This window comes from Artemia sp. Qi Xiang Cuo, chromosome 11 (genome assembly GCF_049724085.1).
Source record: "Artemia sp. Qi Xiang Cuo chromosome 11, ASM4972408v1, whole genome shotgun sequence".
NCBI classification, from domain to species: Eukaryota; Metazoa; Arthropoda; class Branchiopoda; order Anostraca; family Artemiidae; genus Artemia; species Artemia sp. Qi Xiang Cuo.
This window is the reverse complement of record NC_142804.1, coordinates 53387417-53411468: the sequence shown is the minus strand read 5'-3', so window position 1 is coordinate 53411468 and position 24052 is coordinate 53387417. Positions and strand designations below refer to the sequence as shown.

Genomic DNA, 24052 nt, shown 5'->3' with positions numbered 1-24052 from the left:
TGTAATATAAGAGTAATTCATTGTCAGTGAAGCACCAATGACGCAAAAGGCTTTAGGTTTTTGCAGTTAAAGAAGAGGGCAGTATTAAAATTTTGTCTGTAGTGAAACTATATTTGTCTTGACCAATCTTGGAAGGAACTAATAAATTAAACTGAATATTTGATGTATATTGATACTAATTGCTGAAAGTTCATCAGCTCAAAACTTTACAGTAATTTTAATATTTATTTTCAATATTAAGTACAAAAGAAGATATTTGTAATATAATTCGTTTTCAGTAAAGCGCCAATAACGCTGTAGGTTTTAGGCTTCTGCAGTGTGGCGATACCCAAACTTCTGTTTGTAGTGAGTTTTATTCGATTCGAACTTGATTTGCATATTCAATTTATGTTTCACTCGCTTTAAGATTTATTTATTCATTAACATTAACAGATATAGTATGTATGTTCGCATTGATTGTTTATTTAATTTCTGTTCGTTTTAAGTTTCATTTATACTTTAATAGCAAACTATTTTTTTTCGTTTTAAGCTTGATTTTCATGTTCAGTCTAAGCATTACTCGCTTTAAAATCTATTTATTCATTTATATTATTACTTTTTTGTATGCTTTTTGCTATGATTGTTTATTTAATTTCTGTTCGTTTTGGGTTTCATTCATTCTTTATTAGTAATTCCTGGTCGTTTTGAGTTTGAATTTTAACAGGTATTCATATCTCCTGATCTTAAGTTTAAAATGGCCGTTACTTTTCTTTGAAAAACTTATTTTTCGGAGTTTTTTAATTAATTTTTGTTCGTTTTTTATTGCAAAAAGTTTAATGTTTTTATTGCTTGGGGGAGGAGGGGGGTTGCTTACTGTCCAATTATTCTTGACTTTAAAAAACGGATCTAGAACTTTCAATTTAAATCAAATGAGGCTTTTTTCAAAGTCTATACGATTACCGCTTTGATAAAAACCTTATATATGAACAATACACAGCATGAATAACTTGTGGACAGCGATTGGCAACAATGAATTGGTTGAAAAAATAGCTTCAATAAGGGTGTTTTGACCATTTCACTTGCTGACACAAAGAGATCACGACTGTTTGGAATTGACCTTAATAGGATTTTGTGTGCTAAAACAATTTCGTATCTATTAAAGAGTATGAATTTTACCCTTACAGTTTGGTAATTATAATAGATTTACAATTTGTTTTTCCCATACAAAATTATACCTTATTAAAGTCTTTTGAGTGGGGGCGGAGTAGTTGGCAGAGGGAAGAAAAGTTTAGCGTAGATAGTACGAGAGGGGGAGGGTGATGTTGGAGAATCATCCAAGACGGGGCGGAACTTCACTTATCTCCTCCGTTCCCGATTTAGGAGATTAGACAGACTCATTGGGTTGTAGAATGTTGGACCGTTTAAGCTGTGGAAGACGTTAAAATATTCAAAAATACTTTATATTTCCAGTTATTGTAGGATTGATTTCATAGATTGTGGAATGGTGAGCCCCCTGGCCCATCATTTGGGTGAGCCTCAACTCATAATATGAAATTTTGATTAATTGTTCCGTCTATGTGCATATATTATTCAATATATGTTATTTTGAGTTATACTTTTATGGCATTGCGTTCATTTTTAAGGCTTGAGATAAAAACTGAAACCTTAGCGGAGACAGTGGTGATTTTCTTTTGAAAATGCCTTTTTTCAAAAGGCACGAACAAAATCGTCTTAAGGAACCTGAAGTGCTATCTCTGACATTTCCGTTGATTTTTTATTCCCGGTACTTTCAGATGCAAAATTTAGAATATTATCGAATGGACTTAGTCGTCCCCTCCCTGAATAATTCAAATTTGAAAAACCGACCCATGGGAAATTCCTCCCCCCTCAAAGAACATTTTCTTTTCCTGCTGATAAGTAACCCGCATCAAAGTCCACCCAGCAAAAGTTCTCCAGCCGTGGAATATGTTCCTCAAACATATTCCCCTCAAATAATTTCGGATATTCATAAAAATGAAAGCTGAAATTTCTACTCAACTTTTAAGGTGAGAAGCAATGCTATAGCGTTACCTAAGTAAAGAGCCATAAGGGTTCAATGAATTGATACTTATTTATTTTTCCAGGGGAACTTTATGTGGAAGAGGTGGTTGCATAAACTTTGGAACGGGGTTCATTGAATTACAAATTAAAATTCATAGTGCCCTTGCACCAGGGGCGGATCCAGGATATTTTAGGGGGGGGGGGGTAGGCAAAATAGGTTGATTCGATAAACTTGCGTTAGGAGCAAGTTTAATTAACGCAATCTTGCGTTAATTAAGTAAATTACATTATTTAGACTACGTTAGGGGGGGAGGGGGGCGCCCCCTCGCCCCTCCCCTGGATCTGCCACTGCCTTACACTCTCTGTTTCTTTCCTTGGTAGGGAGGAGAGCAGACGCCTAATAGGTGTGTGTTAATACCAAAACATTCTAACTCTCATTGGGCCTTCAGGTATAAACAGAACTAGTTCAAAGGGAGGGATGGGGGAAAAGGGCTTGGGGGGGGGTATTTTCCCTTCGATTGATTTTACTCGTAAGAGCTGGACTAAAACTTCCAATTTCCAATCAAATGAGCCCTCTCTGAAGTTTATACGAGAATCCCTTCCTGCCCCCGGGCCCTGGGGGTTTTTGTCGACGCCAGAGTTTTGTTACTTAACCTTTCAACTTTTTTTAACAACAATTTTATCTGATGCATTTAGGGCGTGGAGGAGGGGGGAGGTTTAGTTGCCCTCCAATCTCTTTTGACTCTTAAAAAGTGAACAAGAACTTTCAATTTCTAATCAAATGAGCCCTCTCTAAAGTTTATACGAGTATCCCTTCCATAAAAAATAATATGAAGGATTCGGAGAATCCTTAAATTACAACCCTTGCCCTGAGGGCTGTGGGGGAATTGTCATCCTCAAAGACCTAATTTCCAGACCTTAAAACTACGTTTTTTAAAATGGCTATCTCATAACTTTGATTGGATGTGTTTGGGGAAAAGTTTGGCATGAGAGGGAGGTTAGTTGCCCTCCAATCACTTTCGACTATTAAAAAGGGCACTAGCCCTTTGAATTTTCAATCGAATGAGCCTTTTTTGAAGTTTCTACGTCAACACTTTCTATAAAAACCTTATATGCCCCCAGGGCATAACTTAAAACCCTTGCCTTGAGGGTTGTGAGGGATGGTCCTCCTGAAAAAAATATTTTCTATATGGAAATCGACTACGCTGAACAAAATGGCTATCTCAAAATTTTGATTGGATGTGTCTGGGGGAATGATGGGCATAGGGGGAAGGGCTAGTTGCCCTCCAATCACTTTCCACTATTTAAAAGGGCACTATCCCTTTGAATTTCCAATTGAATGAGCCTTTTTTGAAGTTTTTACGACAACGCCTTCTATAAAAACCTTATATGCCCCCAGGGAATAACTTAAAACCCTTTGCCCCAAGAGTTGTGGGGGAGTGTCCTCCTCAAAATTATGTTTTCTATCTGGAAATCATCTACGCTGAACAAAATGGCTATCTCAAAATTTTGATAGGATGTGTTTGGGGGAATGATGGGCGTAGGGGGGGGGCTAGTTGCCCTCCAATTACTTTCGACTATTATAAAGGGGACTAGCACTTTGAATGTCTAATCGAGTGAGCCTTTTTTGAAGTTTTTACGACAAAGCTTTCTATAAAAACCTTATATGCCCCCAGGGCATAACTTAAAACCCTTGCCCTGAGGGTTGTGGGGGAGTGTCCTCCTCAAAAATATTTTTTCTATGTGAAAATCAACTACGCTGAACAAAATGACTATCTCTAAATTTTGATTGGATGTGTTTGGGAAAATGATGGGCGTGGGGGGGGGGCTAGTTGCCCGCCAATCACTTTCGACTATTAAAAAGGGCACTAGCCCTTTGAATTTCCAATCGAATGAGCCTTTTATGAAATTTCTACAACAACCCCTTCTATAAAAACCTTATATGCCCCCCCGGCATAACTTAAAACCCTTGCCCTGAAGGTTGTGGGGGAGTGTCCTCCTCAAAAAATATTTTATATCTGGAAATCAACTACGCTGAACAAAATGACTATCTAAAATTTTGATTGGATGTGTTTGGGGAAATGATGGGCGTGGGGGGGGGGCTAGTTGCACTCCAATCACTTTCGACTGTTAAAAAGGGCACTAGCCTTTTAATTTCCAATCAAATGAGCCTGTTTTGAAGCTTCTACGACAACGCCTTCTATAAAAACCTAATATGCCCCCAGGGCATAACTTAAAACCCTTGCCCTGAGTATTGTGGGGGAGTGTCCTCCTCAAAAATATATTTTCTATTTGGAAATCAACTACGCAGAACAAAATGGGCATCTCAAAATTTTGATTGAATGTGTTTGGGGAAATGATGAGGTTGGGGGGGGGGCTAGTTGCACTCCAATCACTTTTGACTATTAAAAAGGGCAGTAGCCCTTGAATTTCCAATCGAATGAGCCTGTTTTGAAGTTTCTACGACAACGTCTTCTATAAAAACCTTATATGCCCCCAGGGCATAACTTAAAACCCTTGCCCTGAGGGTTGTGGGGGAGTTTCCTCCTCAAAAACATATTTTCTATCTGGAAATCAACTACGCTGAACAAAATTGATATCTAAATAATGTTGATTGGATGTGTTTGGGGGAATGATGGGCGTGTCGGGGGGGGGGGGTAGTTGCCCTCCAATCACTTTCGACTATTAAAAAGGGCACTAGAAATCTCAATTTCCAATCGAATGAGCCCCCCTTGAAGTTTCTACGACGACACCTTCCATATGAAGTGCCTCTGGAAAAAAAAAACCCATAAAACATTGGAGCCGTATGGCCTTTCCTATAGGCAACGCTACAGCGTTGCCTCTGATAAAGAGTTTTGATTTGTAACAACGTATATTATTGGTACAATTTCTGTTTACAAACAGTTCCAAATGTTAATGCTAAATTATAGATAGCCTATATAATAGTTTCTGGTCAAAAGGAAGAAACGAGAGCGGATAAAAAAAAAGAAAAAAAAAAGAGTGGATGAATTAAAAAAATGAAACAGAACTCACGAGTAGTATGCTCGTTTAATATTTCACAATGAAGGCCTTGATCTGGAAAACGTCCATGATTCTTCCGAAACCTGTAGCGAAAAACAAGCAAAAAGTTGACAAAGTAGAATTTTAGACGAAAAAGAAAACAAAAAGATGTATCAGTATTTATCTAGAAATAGCGATCAATAAAAACCTTTGCATTTTAAAGTGATAACTGATTGGTGAAGGCATAGAACTTATTCATGCTTACATTCCACAAAAACTAAGAAAAAAAGATCAAAAAGTTCCAAAGCACTTCAAAACCTCAGTACAGAAAATTGGTTACCTCCAAAATCCTTCTCTATATACATATTTCAACCAGCCTCTCTAGTTTACTGTTTGCCAACCCCCCCCCCCCCGTCCCCCAGTGCAATATTCTAAAATTAAGCATGAGGAAACATTCACCCCGTCGTAAATTAATAAAAAAAACTTTCCGAAAAATAATCTTTTAATATAAAATTAAAGGCCATTTTAAACTTGAGATCAGAAGATTCCTTTTTAAATTAAAACTCAAAAGACCAGAAATTACTGTTAAAGAATAAATGAAACCCAAAACGAACAGAAATTAAATAAACGATCATAACAAAAGAAACATACAACAAGTAATAATATAAATAAATAAAGAAATCTTAAAGCGAGTAAAACTATATGTGTTTTGATCAGCCTTGGAAAGTATAAACAAAATCAAACTGAATATTTGATATATAATGATATTAATTGTTGAAAGATCCATCAGTTCACGATTTTATTTCACTGTAATTTTGTTTTCATTTTCAATGCTGCAAGAACTGGAAAAGAAAATATTTGTAACAAAAATCGTTTTAGTAAAGCGCCAATAACGCAGTAGGCTTTAGGTTTTTACAGTTAAGGAAGGGCACAGTATCCAAACTCTTGTTTGTAGTGAAACTATATTTGTCTTGAACAATTTTAGAAAGAACTAATAAATTAAACTGAATATTTGATGTAAAATGACATTAATTGCTGAAAGATCATCAGTTCAAAATTTTACTGTAATTTTAATGTTTATTTTCAATATTAAGTACAATAGAAAATACTTGCAATATAATTCATTTTCAGTAAAGCGCCAATGCCACAGTAGGTTTTAGACTTTTACAGTGAGAGAAGGAGGCGATACCCAAACTCTTGTTTGTAGCGATTTTTGTTTGTTTCAAGCTTAATTTTAAGTTTAAAAAAATAAAAAATTTTATTAAATTTAAGTTTCATATGTTTTAGGATTTATTTGTTCATTTATATTAGTATCTATTGTATGTTTGTTTGCATTGATTGTTTATTCAATTTCTGTTCGTTTTGAGTTTAATTTATGCTTCAGTAGCAAAATATTTTTTTTCGCTTTAAGCTTGATTTGCACATTCAATTTCAGCATTACTCGCTTTAAGATTTATTTATTCAGTTATATTATTACTTGATGTATCTTTTTTTCTATGATTGTTTATTTAATTTCTGTTGGTTTTAACAGGTAGTTGTACCCGAACCATATATCCCCCCAGAGCATAACTTTCAACGCCTGCCCCCCGGCCCTGGGGGGCTGTGTCGACACAGGAGTTTTTGTTATCTGACCTTTTAACTTTTTTATAACAAAATAGCTATCTCAAAACTTTTACCCGAGACATTTGGGAAAAAAGGGCGCGGGCGCTATTTGCCCTCCGATCTCTTTTGACCCCTAAAAGGTGAACAAGAACTTTCACTTTCCGAAGAAATTAGCCCTCTCTGCATTATATACGAGCATCCCTTCCATAAGAACCATTTATACTCCCAGGGCATAACGTACAACGCCTGCCCCCGAGCCCATGGGATTTGTGCCGACACTACATTTTTTTTTAACTAGCCTTTTAACTATTTTTAACAGAATGGCTATCTCAAAATTTGTATCTGATGTATTTGGGGGGAAAAGGACGTGAAGAGGGGGGGGGCTAGTTGCCCTCCTATCTCTTTTGACTCTCAGAAAGTGAACAAGAACTTTCGCTTTCCAAAAAAATGAACCCTCTCTGAAGTTTAAACGAGCATCCATTCCATAAGAACCATATATACCCCTAGGGCATAACCTGCAACGCCAGCCCCCAAGCCCAGGGGGGTTGTGTCGACCCCGGGGTTTTTGTTATATGGTCGGACCGGAGGTCGGAGGGCTAGTTGCTCTTCGATCTCTTTTGAATCTGAAAAAGTGAACTAAAACTTTTAATTTTCAATCAAATGAGCCCTTTCTGAAGTTTATCGAGCATCCCTTCTATAAGAACCATATTTGCCTCCAGGGTATAACTTACAACGCCTACCCTCGGGCCCTGGGGGGATATGTCGACCCCGGGGTTTTTGTTATATGATCTTTGAACTATTTTAAAAGAAAATGGTTACCTCAAAATTTTTATAGGATGTATTTGGGGAAAAAAGGACGTGGGGGGCTAGTTACCCTCTGATCGCTTTTGACTCTTAAAACGGGCACTAGAACTCTCGATTTCCAGTCGAATAAACCCCCTTTGAAGTTTATACGACGGCCCCTTCCATATGAAGTGCCTCTGAAAAAAAAACAAAAACATTGGAGCTGTATGGTCTTTACTAGAGGCAACGCTATAGCGTTGCCTCTAAGCATATTCTGTTTAAATTTACTCTTTTTACGGCTGTTTGTCTGGTTTTATTCATGCTTATCTTTTTCTTGGTTTCTCTTTTGTGACAACATAACTGTAATTTTAATTTTCTATTTGTTTGTTAATTCAATTTGTCGACTCCAAAAAGTGAGCTCAGCCTTTTTAGAGTTGAATTTGCCACCCCCACCCCACCCCATAAATTGAAACATATCCAGTTCTATTTTTATTCCATAAACAAGAGCAACAAGCGTCTCAACATAAAATTTTTCTAGGACTTTGTTAACTCCTTTACATTTATTAGAAGCAGAGAGAAATGAAGTGTACTTGTAAAGAACGTCATTTCTCAAAACTGTTTGCATTAAAAAATGCCAGATACTGCGTCGACTTGCGAAAATTCGACATAAAGTAAATACAATAAAAAGCAAAAAGCCAGGATTAGCTGCCTTCCCTTTATGACACACACTTAAGGAGAAATGCAGTTGAAAAAAAAAAAATGGAAATAAAAAAAAACGCTATTTTAACACGGCAGCAATGTTATTTTGCTGTATTTACAAAAATAAGAATAATAAACTGATGAGACCGTCAATGCACCTGCCCTTAATGGTCCTAAGTTCTAAATCTGGAATACTTTGCTCATTTCTACGCTTCTAAAAACCTTGTTGGCTAAATTCTTTTTTCGCGGATAGTGTCTTTAATAGTTTGAAGACAAAAGGATTTTCAGTTTTAAGAAAGGACAATAATAAGGGGGAAAACAGTTTCTCAAGAGTCACGTCTCATGTATCCTTGGTCAATAAAACATTCAGGCATGAAATGTACAGCCCCAATTCTAGGATGGGAAAGTGTTTCCGACTTTCTGTCTCCTATTCTATCGACAACAAATTCTTAACTTTGGAAAAAAGAATCTTAATTCGGCTTAGAACCTCTTTCGATCCATCCACAGGCCTTGGCAAAGTGGTGACTAGGATTCTGATTTAGATTTTTAGCATTGCTTCTTTTATCAAATTTAAGACAGATCTGAATATACGACTTCCCATGCCTTTCCGTGCCCATAATAATATTCCACCTCCTTTGGATGCTCTTGTTGCTTTTGCTAACGAGAGCGCTCTTACTGTTGTTTGTGAAACGAAATATAAGGTTTCTTCAAAATTAGTGAATATGTGCGAGAGGTTACTATTACGGTCCGAACCTAACTATCTTGTCCTAAAATATTTCTAAGACCCTTAGTTTTCTTGGGGATTTCTGAAGCTTGTCTGAAGTTACCTGAAATCCATCTACCAAACGGTTCTATTACCAGGCCAAAGGATTGTTATGTCAGATTTCTAGTTATTTTTCTTGAAGAAAACGTATTGTTGAAGCACCACAATATTTTGATGAGAATAAAGGTTTGCAGAGATTTTTCGGTTTCTAAGAAAGTTTAAATTTACTGTCCCTAGTTCGGCTATGAAAATCCAGGCTCATTCTTCCATTAAGTCATATACCTCTTTTTGCCCAATAATATTGAACGCAGGTGTTTCCTCTATTCTGAAGCCATACTGAACGCTCAGCACCTAATTTGTTTCTTGATCTCCCCAATTTTTATTATTATTTTATTTATTTCAATTTTATTTTGTTTCATGTGCAGTTTTTTTTCTTCAGCTTAACAGTTAACTGGAAAAATATTTTTCCAGCATCCTAGACGTAATGGGTAAAATCGAAGTCGGTCTCTATTCTGGCTTCACACTCTGTGAATCAAGATTTTGCCAAGGCTAGTTCTGACTCAGATGTCAACTCGTTGACTGATAGTGGAAAGTCTTATACCAAGTCTTGTACTAGGGGTGCATCCAGGAAATTAGCTGAGCTTGGGTCAAAGGCTTGAGTTGTCGAGAAGTTTTCTCCAAACCTTTGTCTCAACTCCAAAGTAACTAGGTCGACAATGAAGTAAAGAGTCTAACTTGCAAGCTTGAAAAATGTCACGATTGTCGCCTAAACCGAAAAATGAAACTAAGTTGTTCTTTTTTCGACAGATTTTTTGTTTCGTCTGCGCATATTGCCAGAATTTCGTAATTAAGCATCTTGTTTGTTCAAACAAGAAGTCAGCCAGTATACTAATAAGACTATTCTGGCGGTTTAGACTCAATTAACTTCCATAACAACTTCTTTCTGTTAAAAATCTGGATTCTCTTCTGTCACAATTTCTAGTAATCCTATAAAATTACCGCGATTGTAGGAGTCAAAATGGAAGTCCCTGTCATGCAAGGGCATATGTCACTTTCATGAGTGTGACCATATGCGAGCAATTTTCTGCTATGGCTTCCTTTCTATTTGAATAGAGGGTTGTAGCTATTAATTGAGATATACCACACTCAATTGCTTTGCAATTCAAGCAGCCATGGTTGGCTTCGACATAAGCTTCTGAAGACTCGTGTTTCTCGATCTTTTCAAGTCACTTTTTCCAGTTGTTCATTGCTTTGTCGACAGCCCTCACATTATCAGAGCCATTACCATGATTGTCTTGTTACAGAAAAGTGCGAACAGCAAAGTCAACCAACAACTTCTTCTTTAATATAATATTCTAGCCATGTTCTCTTTTCATAAGCTTTAACAGAAAAACGGCAGCCTTTTTTTGTGGGAGGGGGGTATTCGGTGAGCTTTGGCTGGCTGGGTGTCTCTCTTTTGTGGTGGGAGATGTCAGAGGCTATATTTCCCCCCAGAATAGGAATACACATTTAAGGTTTGCTTGAATCAGTCGATTGAGCAATTAAACTCCCCATTTTCAAGCAATTACGACTAAGTTAATGGCTAAAAAAAAAAACAATCCTCATTCTAGAAATTGCGCTTCAAGAAAAGAATATTTCAGGCATTTCAAATATAAATCCATGGCAGATTCAGAGTCTTGCCTTCTCCGCTGAGCAACTTATCGATACCGGACAACAAGGCAAAGATACTTATTAGATATTGTATAAATAAAGTTTATGCAAATATTGAAAAAAAACAAAACAAAGACAATACTCATTCTAGAAATTGCGTTTCAAGAAAAAAATATTTCAGGCATTTCAAGCATAAATCCATGGCAGATTCAGAATCATGCCTTCTCCGCTGAACAACCTATCAATACCGGACAACAAGGCAGAGATATCTAATAAATATTGTATAAATAAAGTTTATGCAAATATTGTGTTTAGGTAAATTGTGACATCAAGTACTGAATTATATGTCCAATAAATAAGTAAATGTTCTTTTTTCCACTATGGCACAGTTTAAATATATCGTTTTGTCCGGTATTAAGAACAAATCTGCCAACCATATCTATTTAAAAAACCGTAAAACAGCTTCTTAAGACACTACTATCCTTTTCTGTTAAGAACGAGCACAATAATATTCAAACTCTGGGATCTTTTTTTAAATAAATTTTTATTAAGGTACAATTTTTTTTTTCTCAGGATTAGATTAAAAAAAGGCTTTGACAGAAAAAAAAGAAATAAAAAATCAACTCACTTCAGCAAAATTCGAAGATTTTTTACAAAGGGATGTCCTAGTTTATTGCAATGTGATTGATAGCTGTCAACACTTACAAAGCTCCTTACACATTTACATTCAAATGTGATACCACAGTTTAGCTTGTGAAATGATAATCGTTCTGACGTAGGAAATGTGGCACAACATTCTTCACAAGTATACCGTTGATTCATATGAGCTCTTTTGATATGCTGAAATCAATATAAACTTATTATAATAGCTGTGTACCAAGAATAGTTCCCAGAACAAACTGAAAACAGGTTTTTTTTTTTTCAATACAGACCATGCTATCTATATTCCGACTATCCAAAATATAAATAGACTCTATACATTCGTCTAAACATAGGAAATGCATATTACTATCGGTTTCCATCTACCCTTCCAGGTATTAGAGCATTTTTCCTGAGGGGGGAGTACTGCGTTTTTCAGTCAGTATTTTCTATTTTAGCTGCTGGAATTCAGTACCCAAATACCAAAAGTACCCAATCCTCTTTACCCAAAAAGCCCCAATGTGCCTGGAATTTCAGTATCAGGGGAAGAGGGGCTAGACCACAAGGAAATTATATATCAAAGAATGATAAGGTTTGATTAATCGTTCCCCCACTATAAATCTATAGCCAAATGCTTATGAAGAATTAGGTTTTGTTTGGAACCACTAGATTTAATGTCCGGAACAGCTCAGAATATTTCTTTATCGCCCTTAAAAGTGGAAGGAGACTTGAGGGTTTTATATATAATTGTGTCAAACAATTTATGTTTAATGTCTTGTTGCGAACTTGAAAACTTTTAATAAATAGCGTCGTTACACTACTTGCACGAGAGAGTTCATATGTAAAGATTAGGAACAGAACATTCATATAAAATATTTCAAGTTCATCTAAAGTTCAACCCATATGCTTTACTCACTGTGGAGTATAGAATAACATTAAAACACTATCAATAGCTTCAAAGGTTTGAAGTTTTTTTGCTTCTATTTATTTCATTCACGCTCTTTTTTTTCGTTCATGCTACTATGAAATTAGTCTCATTACTGCTGAGAATACTGAAAATACGGGCTCTCTAGATAAGCGCAAAGCAATAGACCTACCCACGGAGTGATGCCAAAGCTGCAAGTACAACTACTATATGAAAAATATACAATTATAGGATTTATTTACCAATAGAAATCTATACAATTGAATGTTACTAGTACGATTTAATATTTTATTTCACAAAAGCAAATTTAGTTTCTTTGGTACAATTTTTTCCTCAAATATTCTTCATTTCTCTGCGTCACCAAGAATATCTCTGTGAGTATGCAGACTTCCAAGTACATTCTGTCAAGTCTCAGCCATTCTTCTTAATGTGCCTCTAAGGTATGATTTCAATCTTTTTAAGGCAGAGAAACAACTTTTAGCCATGCCGGTGTAAAGTGGAAATATATTAATAACATTTAATAGTACGTGGACATTGAGAGAGAAGTTACTATCACAAACGTCTACGGCGTCTATGTGATTTTTTGGTAAAGTTACCTACTGTGGGTCGGGCTTCATAGTACTTGGGCCTGATCCAACTCTAACCTGGAACTGTGATAACCAAGCTCCTATACTTCTGTTAAACAGCTCAACCTAACTCAAGGCAAATCATTTTCACAAAACCAAAAAAGCATTTTAAAGTTTTTGCAATCAAACAGTTCGTGGTAACAAACTGTATGGTAAGAGCGACTCATCTCAATAGTAACAGAAACTCTAAAAAACGAAATTTTAATATCAATAGATACATGAAAAGAATTGGATTTTTATGCTGATTTTAAATATATAAGTTTCATCAATGTTTACTCATATCCATCAAAAGTTACGAGAAAATTTGCCATATTTTCAAAAAAAGGGAAAAACACCCCTTAAAAGTCATAGGATCTTAATGAAAATCACACCATCAGTTTTAGCGTATCAGAAACCTTACTGTAGAGGTTTCAAGCTCCTATCTGCAAAAATGTTGAATTTGGTGTTTTTTGCAAGAAGAAAGATCACGGATCCGTATTTATTCATTTATTTTTTTTTTACCAGGGGTGATCGTATCGACTCATAGGTCCTAGAATTTTGCGAGATGGCTCATTCAAGCGGAAATTAAAAGTTCTAGTGCCTTTTTAATCAAAAGACAAAAAATTTAAATGAAATAACTTTTTTTTTACAAAAAACGGCAGTTTTGATGCATTTTCATACTGCAGTCTTTTCAAAGATATTTAGTTTTTAAGCAATCATAACCATATATGAAGTAATAAGTAGCGTGACGTAAGATCTAACACCGATTGTGTACTAATAACCATATATGACGTAATGAGTGACATTACGTAAAAATTGAAAAAAAAAATCAATTTTTATTTTATTTTAGTTTTAGTTCAATTATAGTAAGGGACAAACTCTTGCCCTTAGTATCATATGTCTTGTCAAATTAGCTAGTCAATTTCTTCAGATTACGTTTTAAACATTTGCATCGGTTGCAGCGGTAGCTAGCAACCTAGTAAGAGACAATCACTTCCAATATTAAGAAATATAAAAACCCATAACTCCTAAAAAAAGAGTCAGATCAAAACAAAAAGTACACCATTAGAACCACCTTGTCCGAAACCCATATATATGAAACTTTCTGTCCCTTGGCTTGAACGTCAAGGGAAATACATTGGCTTGAAAATCCAGAAAAGTGGCGGCTACTACAACATTCTGCCTAAATGGCATACTTTTTTTCTCTTTTTTTCCACAGATAGCTTGGCACTGGAATAGATAGTTGTTCAATGGCTCATTTTAAAGAAAATTAATTGGGTTAAAAATATCTTGTAACTAAAATAAGTTATTTCTAAAAGACAATAAATGTTTCCACTAAAAACTACATTTTTGATGTCTTTTCATACTGCAGTCTTTTCAAAGTATATATTATAGAACGACCTCTTGCCTATACTAGATTTTATAGGCCACTTAACTATAGTATAGGTTAATAAATTTACAGTAATTACACTAAAGAACGAACTTTAGTCCATAGTAACTGAAGTTATATTAAAAGACGATCATTAGGATATCATACATAAGGCATTATAGTATGGTAAAGATCGACCTCTAGCCCATTTAAATTTTTACTATAGAGTTCATTACCATGAACTGTTTGATTGCTTCAAAATTCAAATACCATTGAAAAGACTGCAATATGAAAATACATCAAAAGTGTAGTTTGTCGTAAAAAATTGACTCAACTTTAAAAAATATTTTGTTTTTATCATAAAAGGCAGTAAATATAGCAATTTCACTTAATATGAGCCATTAAACAGCTCTCTGTGATTTTCCAATGCCCCGCTAGCTGAGGAGAAAAAAAGCGGAAAAAAAGATGCCGTTTCTGGAGAATATCGTGGTTGAAGTCAATTTGCTTGATTTTCAAGCTAATATATTTTCTTTGTTGTTCAACACAATAGATGGTAGTCTTCTACATAGAAGGTTAGGACAAGGCAGTTCTATTATTGTACTTTTTCTTTTGAATTGAGTCTTTTTTCAGGAGTTATGGGTTACTTTAGTTTTTACTATGGGACGTGATCGTCTCTTACTATGTTGCTAGCGACCGCTGCAACCCGGATGAACAACTCTCTATGATGTTCCAGTGCCAAGCTATTATGGAATATAAAGTTTTAATATAACTTCACCACAAACTGTTTGATTCCTTCAAAGATCAAATATCTTTGAAAAGACAGCAGTATGAAAAGACATCAAAAATGCAGTTTTTAGTGGAAAAATTTATTCTGTTTTAAAAATAATTTGTTTTAGTTACAAAAGGTTTTCAACCCGATTAATTTCCTTTAATATGAGCCATTGAACAACTCTCTACGATGTTACAGTGTCAAGCTATCTGTGGAAAAGAAAGAAGAAAGAAAAAAAGATGCCGTTTAGGCAGAATGCTGTAGTAGCTGCCAGATTTCTTGATTTTCAAGCCAATATATTTCCCTTGCTGTTCAAGCCAAATAACAGAAAGTTTCCTATTACACGGGTTTCAGACATAGCAGTTCTAATGGTGTACTTTTTGTTTTGATCTGACTTTTTTAGGAGTTATGGGTTTTTATATTTCTTAACATTGGACGTGATCGTCTCTTACTAGGTTGCTAGCTACCGCTACAACCCGGATTACTATACAAATATCCCTCCCCCAATTTAAACTACTGGTATTCATTGATGCAAGAAGTTTTTTTCAAAGCGCGTATTTGAGCTTTTGGTAAAATATGGATTATGGTTCGACTCAGAAATTGAACAATGTACTTCTATGTACTTTTCATCCCCAACAAAGAATTGAGATTTTTTGTACTAAATTTAGAAAACCTGCCGATGTGAGTGCGTGAGGAATGTCTAGACACATCATCAAACCTATAATTACTTCTTTACTATCAGTTACTGTAGCGTAGTGGATAGTGACGTCTCCTCCTGACAAGGAAGATAGAACTTTGAGTCGATCTACAGTAACAAGTGAATCTTGATTATAAAAATTTCTAAAATATAGTCTATGATATCATTGATCACTAGTAGTGTTTCTACTTCGTTTACTTTGAGTAACTTTGTCAAAAGTAGTATATTCCCAGTTACTATTTTTACAGTAAGAATTAAACTCTTGCCCTTTAACCTATGTCTTGTCAATTTAGCTAATTAATTTCTTTAGACTATGTTATAAAAATGATTCCCACACCGAGATTCAAACCCGAGCCGGTCGGTTGAAAACCAACTATCCTAAACCACTACACCACATTGGATATATCTTAAAAAGTAGTTAATTGTTTTATCATCTCTTATAGTATAAAACTTGGACATGCTTTAGCTAATCCGGGTTGGAGCGAAAGCTAGCATCCGGGTTGCAGCGGTAGCTAGCAACCTAGTAAGATACGATCTAGTCCAATGTTAAGAAATATAAAAACCCATAACTCCTAAAAAAAGAGTCAGATCAAAACAAAAAGTATACCATTAGAACCATCTTGTCCGAAACCCTATATAGGAAACTTTCTGTCACTAGGCTTGAACATCAAAGGAAATATATTGGCTTGAAAATCAAGTAAAGTTGCAGCTACTACAGCATTCTGCCTAAACGGCATCATTTTCTTTTTTTCTTAAGCAGATAGCTTGGCAGTGGAACATCGTAGAGTTGTTCAACGGCTCGTTTTAAAGGAATTTAATGCGGTTAAAAACTCTTTTGTAATTACAACAAATTATTTAAAATAGAACAAATTTTTTTACGAAACACTGCATATTTCATGTTAAAAATTGATCAATGACGTCATAGTCGTATTACAGTAAAGAACAAACTTCCCGCCCATAGTAACTAAAATTAGATTATAATTTCATGTTAAAGATTGATTAATGATATCATAATGGTAGGTTATAGCCAGGTCGTCTCTTACTATTCCAATTAAGAAGAAGCTATAGGCTTTTTCCTGTTTGTAATACAGTTACAGTAAAGAACGACATGCCCATGTTAACTGAAATAATCTATTGACAATATAACTTCAAACAAACATCTTTTGAAAGTTGCTTCTCTAAGGTATGTTATATACAAGATCAGTCTAGGTAATCATAAAAAGGAATTATGCAAGTTTCATCGGTATCATGGCTGTGGAGATTTTTGAAACCTAGTAACGAACAAACCATGGCACATATTGGACTTAGTTAACTGCCTGATTTTCAGACGTTCGTCTCTTACTATTCCAAATAATAAAAAGCCATAGACTTTTTCCTGTTTTCAAACAGTTCGTGGTAACGAACTGTATTGTAAGAGCAATTCGTCTCCATAGTAACCGACACTCTAAAACACGGAATTTTGATACCAATACATACATCAAAAGAATCGGATTTTAAAGCTTATTTTAAATATGTAAGTTTGATCAAGTTCAGTTTTACCCATCAAAAGTTACGAGCCTGAGAAAATTTGCCTTATTTTCAAAAAATGGGAAAAACACCTCTTAAAAGTCATAGAATCTAAATGAAAATCACACCATCAGATTATGCATATCAGAAAACCTTGCTGAAGAGGTTTCAGCTCCTATCTAGAAAAACGTGGAATTCTGTATCTTTTGTCAGAAGAAATATCACGGATGCGTGTTTATTTGCCCTTTTTTTCTTTTTACCCGGGGTGATTGTATCTACCCAGTGGTCCCAAAATGTTGCAAGAGGGCTCATTCAAACGGAAATTAAAAGTTCTAGTGCCTTTCTTAATAAAAAAAACAAAATTTTTTTTAAATATCACTTTTTACAAAAAACTGCATTTTTGATGTTTTTTCATACTGCAGTCTTTTCAAAGATATTTGATTTTTGAAGCAATTAAACAGTTCGTGGTAATGAACTGTAACGTAAGAGCGATTCGTCTCAATAGTAACCGAAACCATAAAAAACAAAATTTTGATACCAATAGATACATCAAAAGAATCGGATTTTTATGATGATTTTAAATATGTAACAACCATGTATGACGTAATGAGTGATTACGTAAAAATTGAAAAAGTCAATTTTTATTTTATTTTAGTTTTAGTTCAGAATTATATTAAAGAACGAACTGTAGCCCATAGTAACTGAAGTATTAAAAGGAATCATTATGTAGATCATTTTTTAAATTATATTTCTTAAGAATATAATTTCCCATTCTGGGAAATAAAAATTTCCCATACCGGGAATTGAACTGGAGCCATCTGGGTTGCAGAAAAATATCTGATTACTGAAGTTTATGTTAAATCCAGGTTGCAGCGGTTGCTAGCAACCTAGTAAGAGACGATCACGCCCAATGTTAAGAAATATAATAACCCATAACTCCTATAAATAGTGTCAGATCAAAACAAGTACACCATTAGAACCGCCTTGTCCGAAACACTTATATAGGAAACTCTCTGTCCCTTTGCTTGAACAGCAAGGGAAATATATTGGCTTGAAAATCAGGAAAAGTGGCAGCTACTACAGCATTCTGCCTAAACGGAATATTTTTTTCTCTTTTTTTCTTTTCCACAGATAGCTTGGCACTGGAATATCGTAGAGAGTTGTTCAATGGTTCATTTTAGAAGAAATTACTAGATCTAGTGCAATTTGTCATAAAATTACATTAAAAGACAATCATTAGATCACAGCTCTTTGCAAATAGTAGACTTAGTTAGCGGCCTGATTCCGTGAGGCTCGTCTCTTACTATTCCAAAAAAGAAAAGCCGTAGGCTTTTTCCTGTTTGTAATCAGGGTTTTCCAACAGTTCGTGGTAACGAACTCTATAGTAAGAGCGACTCGTCTCAATAGTAACCGAAACTCTAAAAAATGAATTTTAATATCAGTAGATACATCAAAGGAATTGGATTTTTATGCTGATTTTAAATATTTAAGTCTCATCAAGTTTAGTCTTACTCATCAAAAGTTACGAGCCTGAAAAAGTTTGCCCTATTTTCGAAAAGAGAAAAACACCCGTCAAAAGTCACAGATTCTTAATGAAAATCACACCATCAGTTTCAGCGTATGACAGAACCTTATTGTAGAGGTTTCAAGCTCCTATCTGCAAAAATGTGGAATTTGGTATTTTTGGCCAGAAGAAAGATCACGGATGCGTGTTTATTTGCCCCTTTTTTTTACCAGGGGTGATTGTATCAACCCAGTGGTCCTAGAATGTCGCCATAGGGCTGATCCTAAACAATCAACACCTTGATAATTAAAAGCTTTGTGAAAAAAATGTAACACATTACGAAAGGTCAAGTAGAACACTGCCTATTCAATGTATCTCCAGCTAAAAATAGGAAAAAAAATATAGAAAAATAAGAAATTCTTCATTATAAGACCACCAAATAAGGGAGAAGTAAGTCGCAAGTATGACATAGGAGTCAATAAACTGAAATAACTGGTCCTATAGCCAAAAGTATATTTATATGACGGAAAAACAAGCATGGCTTTGAAATTGGTTGACTGTAAAATGGAAAACGTAGTACAAGTAATTTTTAATTGAAGACTTAACCAAATGTTTTTTTTCAATGATTTGCAAATCCAGAGGATTTGTCTTAAAAGAAGTAACAATATATTTCTAAGAAGAGCCTTTCCAATCCACTTAGGCAATGAATAAGTCAAGAAATATTTATACAAAACATAAATGAAAATAAGAAATCGCGAATTTTATCATCTTTCGGGGAAGGCACACTTACTGATTTTACCCAAATCTTTGAGGTAAAAAAAAAAAAAAATAAAAAAAAAAAAGGTATTTAAAAGCGCAAAAAATACTCAACATAGATTTTGAAGCAGGAAAATGGTAAAAAATTCAAAATGAACAGCAAAATTTATCAAAATACCAAAATCTTTGTACTATTTAGGATACATCACTATCTACTATTCTGTGATAAATTACCAAAGATCTTCTAAATTATCGCACAATATAGATTGGCCCATGAGAAAAAAGATCATCAAAGATACTTCAAATGAACCATCATCAATGAGAGCACAAACTTTGTGTATCCATTTACTTTCTGCAAGAACCGTTGAGTGTATTTCGGCATAGCCCACTTCGAAATACAAGTTAGTACAACTTATATTGTAGCGGACATCATAGGTCCAATTTTATCTGAGAAATTTGACCTATTTGTCCTGAGAAAATATAACCATACGTTAGATTAGATTTGTCTAGATAGAAAATTTTCTTTCGTGAGTACGTGAACCTGATTCACAACACATTAATGTCGTGAATTTCCTGATGCGGGGTTGTGTTGCAGTAATTAAAAAAAAATTTTAAATGACATTATTCGCCAAATTGCTTTACATGTTATTCCTTCAAGCTAAATTTGGCGCAGTGGTAATTATAATGCAGTTCTCATTATATTTGGGATATTCCGTTCTTTCCAGTTTTAGTTACATCCTTTTATCAGTCAAAGTCATACTCGGGAAAATGGAAATTTTGACACCAAATAATTTTCGCTGTTGTCTCTTAGATATCAGAAAAATTCGTCCTTGTACAAACCACTTTTCCTCATCAACTGTAAAAAAAAAAAAAAAAAAAAAAAAAAAAAAAAAAAAAAGCATTTTTCCATTGATCTGCGAAATTTATTTTCCGTAGTATGATGTCTTTTAAAGTACTAGCTACCAATTTCTATGACTATTCCACATAGAACCACTACTTGCTAATACTTCAGACGAGAAATAGGTTGTTTCAGTACAACTTGACGCCAACAATTGTGAACGCTTCAATCGTCACACCAAAGACTTTAATTGAATAAAAACAACCAATGAATACGATATGGTATTCGCAGGATTGTCTGTCATAAAAAAGGTAGACATTATCACAAATTCATCTCTCTAAGTCATACTGAAAAGTTCTCGAGAAAAATTTTCTTTCAGTAGATGCTACATACACAATTACCACAGCCAGACTTCAGTTTGACGAGGTCCTATGCTATCAAGGTAATAGAGTCCTTTAAATGGCCATCTTCCCTGTACTTCCAGATTAACACCAGTTATTTTGCTATTTGGTGCAAGCAACGTCGGAGAAATGTAAAAAATAAACCGTAGGAAATATAATTTTTAGAAGGAATTTGAAAACAAATGTTGACTTTGGAGGGGGGTAGAGGCAAACAGCCCCCTCATCCGTAGAAACAAGGCTCAAAATATACTACATGTTAATGTCACCGGCAATTTTGAAAGAACTTTATAGATGGTTCTAACAATCATTATTAAAAGTTACGATGCAAACAAACCATCAATTTACTGATATTGTATGGGGCAAGAAAGTGTCCCAGACCAGACTGACACGTGCTACTTTGACGTTTTATATATTTGCTGTCATGCCAAAAGCTCGTGACTGATGCTTTTAAACTTTTGAGACAGCTGCAACAAAGCATTTTCTGAGATTCAAAGGGAGGATCAGTGGGACAATGTGTTTTCAATTAAGTGTAAATTATTCGTATCTACATTACCCTGCTGAATCTTCTTTTGAAAACAAATTAGCAAATATTTTTTGGCAATTATCTCAGAAGTGCGAAAATGTCGGATATGACCTTTAGGCATTACAGCAATGATACAGAATTTAATTTTATACACTAGAATTGTAGATTGCCAAAACTTTCGAGGCCCCTCCCCCTCTCAGATAGTTAACGAATCAACCCGTTTACGAATAAATATACAGAAAAATTTTGCACTACAGCCATTACTAATGGTTCACTGAACCTTGTAATTAACGATGGTCTCTCTCTTGCACTGCTGCAGTAGTGCGTGCACTACTGCTCTTGCACTGCGATGCTCTCTCTTGCACTGCTGCAGTACACTGTTTCAGCACAATTCAATAAATCGTCAATTTTTTTTTTCAAGTTCTACTCACAGATAGAGTATTTTACTTAATAACGTTTCAAATCTTACAGTAAAACCACTCTGTATCAAACAATGGAAAATTAGAATTGAGGCCTTGTTGCCTTTGAGGTACCATATTGAGGAAGTATATGATGCCTTATATGAATTTTCTCAAGACCTGAAACTCGATGCATTTGGTAGGAACTCACTCTTGGGACTTGCTAAGAAACTACAAAGCTTCAAGTTTCTGTGTTGCTTAGTAATATGGCACGACGACCCTGCACAAAACAAATATGGTGAGTAAGTCGTTGTAAAAAGTCACAAATGATTTGCAAAGTCCGATGGATCTAATAAAAAGTGTGCAATTATTTCTAACCAAGATGAGTTCTGATGAAGGAATAAACAACGTGATCACAAGTGTTAAGGAACTTGCAGAAAAAATCGGTATTGTTCCTGAGTGTGAAAAAGAAACCACAGTCCGCCAATGGAAAATCAAAAAGCAATTTTCTTATGAGGGGAAAGATGAAACTGTAAATTCTGGATAAGATTTATTTAAGGTCAATTTCTTCTTTGTCGTGCTAGACACTGCAATATCCTCACTAAATGAGAGATATGAGCTAATGGAAAACCAGAGTGAAAGTTTTAAATTCCTCTACGACATTCAAAGCTTGCAGAAGTTCGCGGATAAAGAATTAACGAATAAAGCCTGTAAACATTTTCAAATCGTTTTGAGTGAAGGAGAAGACTGCGGTGTGAACGGCGACATGTTGTTTGAGCAGTTACAAATTTTCGCAGAAATGCTGCCCCCCCAAGAATCCCCAGCTCGAGCTTTGTTGTATATAACAAAACATGGTTATATGGACACATTCACAAACGTTTTTACTGTACTGATAATTCTATTAATGGTTCCAGTATCAGTTGCCAGTGGCAAAAGGAGTTTCTCCAAGTTAAAGTTAAGAAAAGCTTACTTAAGATCAACGTTGAGTTAAGATCGAATAAGTTGGCTTGCATCCATAACCATTGAAAATGTGCTATGTGAATTCAATAAGGACAGACTACTCAATGAGTTTTCCAACATAAAAATAAACAAAATTTGTTTTTCATAATAAAAAGTTGTATGTTGAATTGTTTTATAGGTAGCATGTTCAACTGATGCATTGTGAATCATATTTTAACTCCCCATTTTTAATAAACCCCCTTGTTGTTTATTGACATATTCCATTGTAATATTTAAGTTAGAATCATGCTACACAATAAAAGTTTATTTATTTGTATTGTTACACTTTTTACTAGAAAACCTTGTACACCTTACTATAAGGGCCTGTAATTATATTTTGGTCTACCAGAGGGGGGGGCGCCTGCAAATAGTCTGCTTACCTAAAAAAAAGTCTAGGGCCTGACCTGGCCATTATACAGTATATTTAAAAAGTATATATTTCGTAATCATACTGCTTTATAGAATGGCTCGCTTATAACATCCACAGTAAGTCGTAAAATGATTCATATCAAAACGAGCCCATATTTTGGCCCGATTTTGGTATTAATCATTTTGTAATTTTGCTATGGCTTATCTGTATTAGCGAGTCATTCTTCAATAGTAAGAAAAAAACAACAAAAAAACATAATATTGATCTTTACCTCGCAGTATCGGCAGAATAGTTACCACATAACTTAAGAATATTTCTTTCTTCAACAATATGAGACTAAAACTTGTAAACAAAGTTATTTCTTACGATTTCTAAATTTGATTTGTTGTAAAAGAAGTCTCCTCCTTTTGGGAAATCTTCATTGTAGCGACAGCCCTTAAATGTGCAGTATAATCTATCCCCTTTGGCGAGGGCACAGTCCTGTAAAAGAATGTATAAAATAATTTAAATATATAACAAACACCATGAACTAATCAGATAAGAAAAAAGATAATAATTCCCAATTTTGCTTGATCAAGCAGAAATTAATCAAGCGAAATTAATCTAACTTTAAAATGAAACATTATTTATTTGAAAGAGCCTTCATAGGTTTGTTTTTAACTACAAATATTGATGAAAGATTTTTTCGTGAAAGCAGACATTCCCACTTGATTTTGCATTTTAACTTAAACAAAAAAAAAATAATGAAATTAAATAATAGTGGTGTTCAGTTACTTTGTGGAACACGCTTAGAACTCACGTAATCTTCCGAAATGCATCAATAGCGCTCTTTAAGAGGAGTTTCAACCGTTTGTACAGTGAAAAAATGAAGCTAATTGAACAGGAAGAAGACTAAAAAGAAGTAGCATACCTAAAAAAGAAGAAAGACATTGGTGCTGGTATTCCATAAGTTTGCAAAGGCATGATGTGAGGGCTATAGGTCTGTAGGAGGCTGAAAGGTTTCGATCCTTTCCTGTCTTCAATATAGGAATTACTGTTGAGGTAAGAGCCTTATTACTTTACCTTGTTAAGGTAAGAATGCTTTTTCTCTCTAATAGAGGGACCACAGATACACTTCTATGGCAAGAACACCAGACAAAATCTGGCTTCAAGCAGGGTAAGGAGACAAAAGCAGCACCTTGGATATCAGGACTGCTTTTGATAGGGTTAGTGTGGATAAACTGATAGGAAATTTACA

The 24052-nt window shown here is 34.8% G+C and overlaps 1 protein-coding gene across 1 annotated transcript in view; it reads right to left on the bottom strand.

Annotated features, from left to right (window-relative positions):
• Positions 1 to 4972: 4972 nt before the first annotated feature.
• The window catches only part of LOC148947138 (uncharacterized), a 71163-nt gene continuing 52083 nt past the window's right edge, over positions 4973 to 24052 (bottom strand). The window contains exons 11-13 of the mRNA XM_089096518.1: positions 23182 to 23295; positions 11145 to 11356; positions 4973 to 5123 (exon numbers count right to left, since the gene is read on the bottom strand). Of these exons, the coding sequence (XP_088952644.1) occupies positions 4973 to 5123; positions 11145 to 11356; positions 23182 to 23295 (477 nt within the window). The remainder of the gene's footprint in view (positions 5124 to 11144; positions 11357 to 23181; positions 23296 to 24052) is intronic.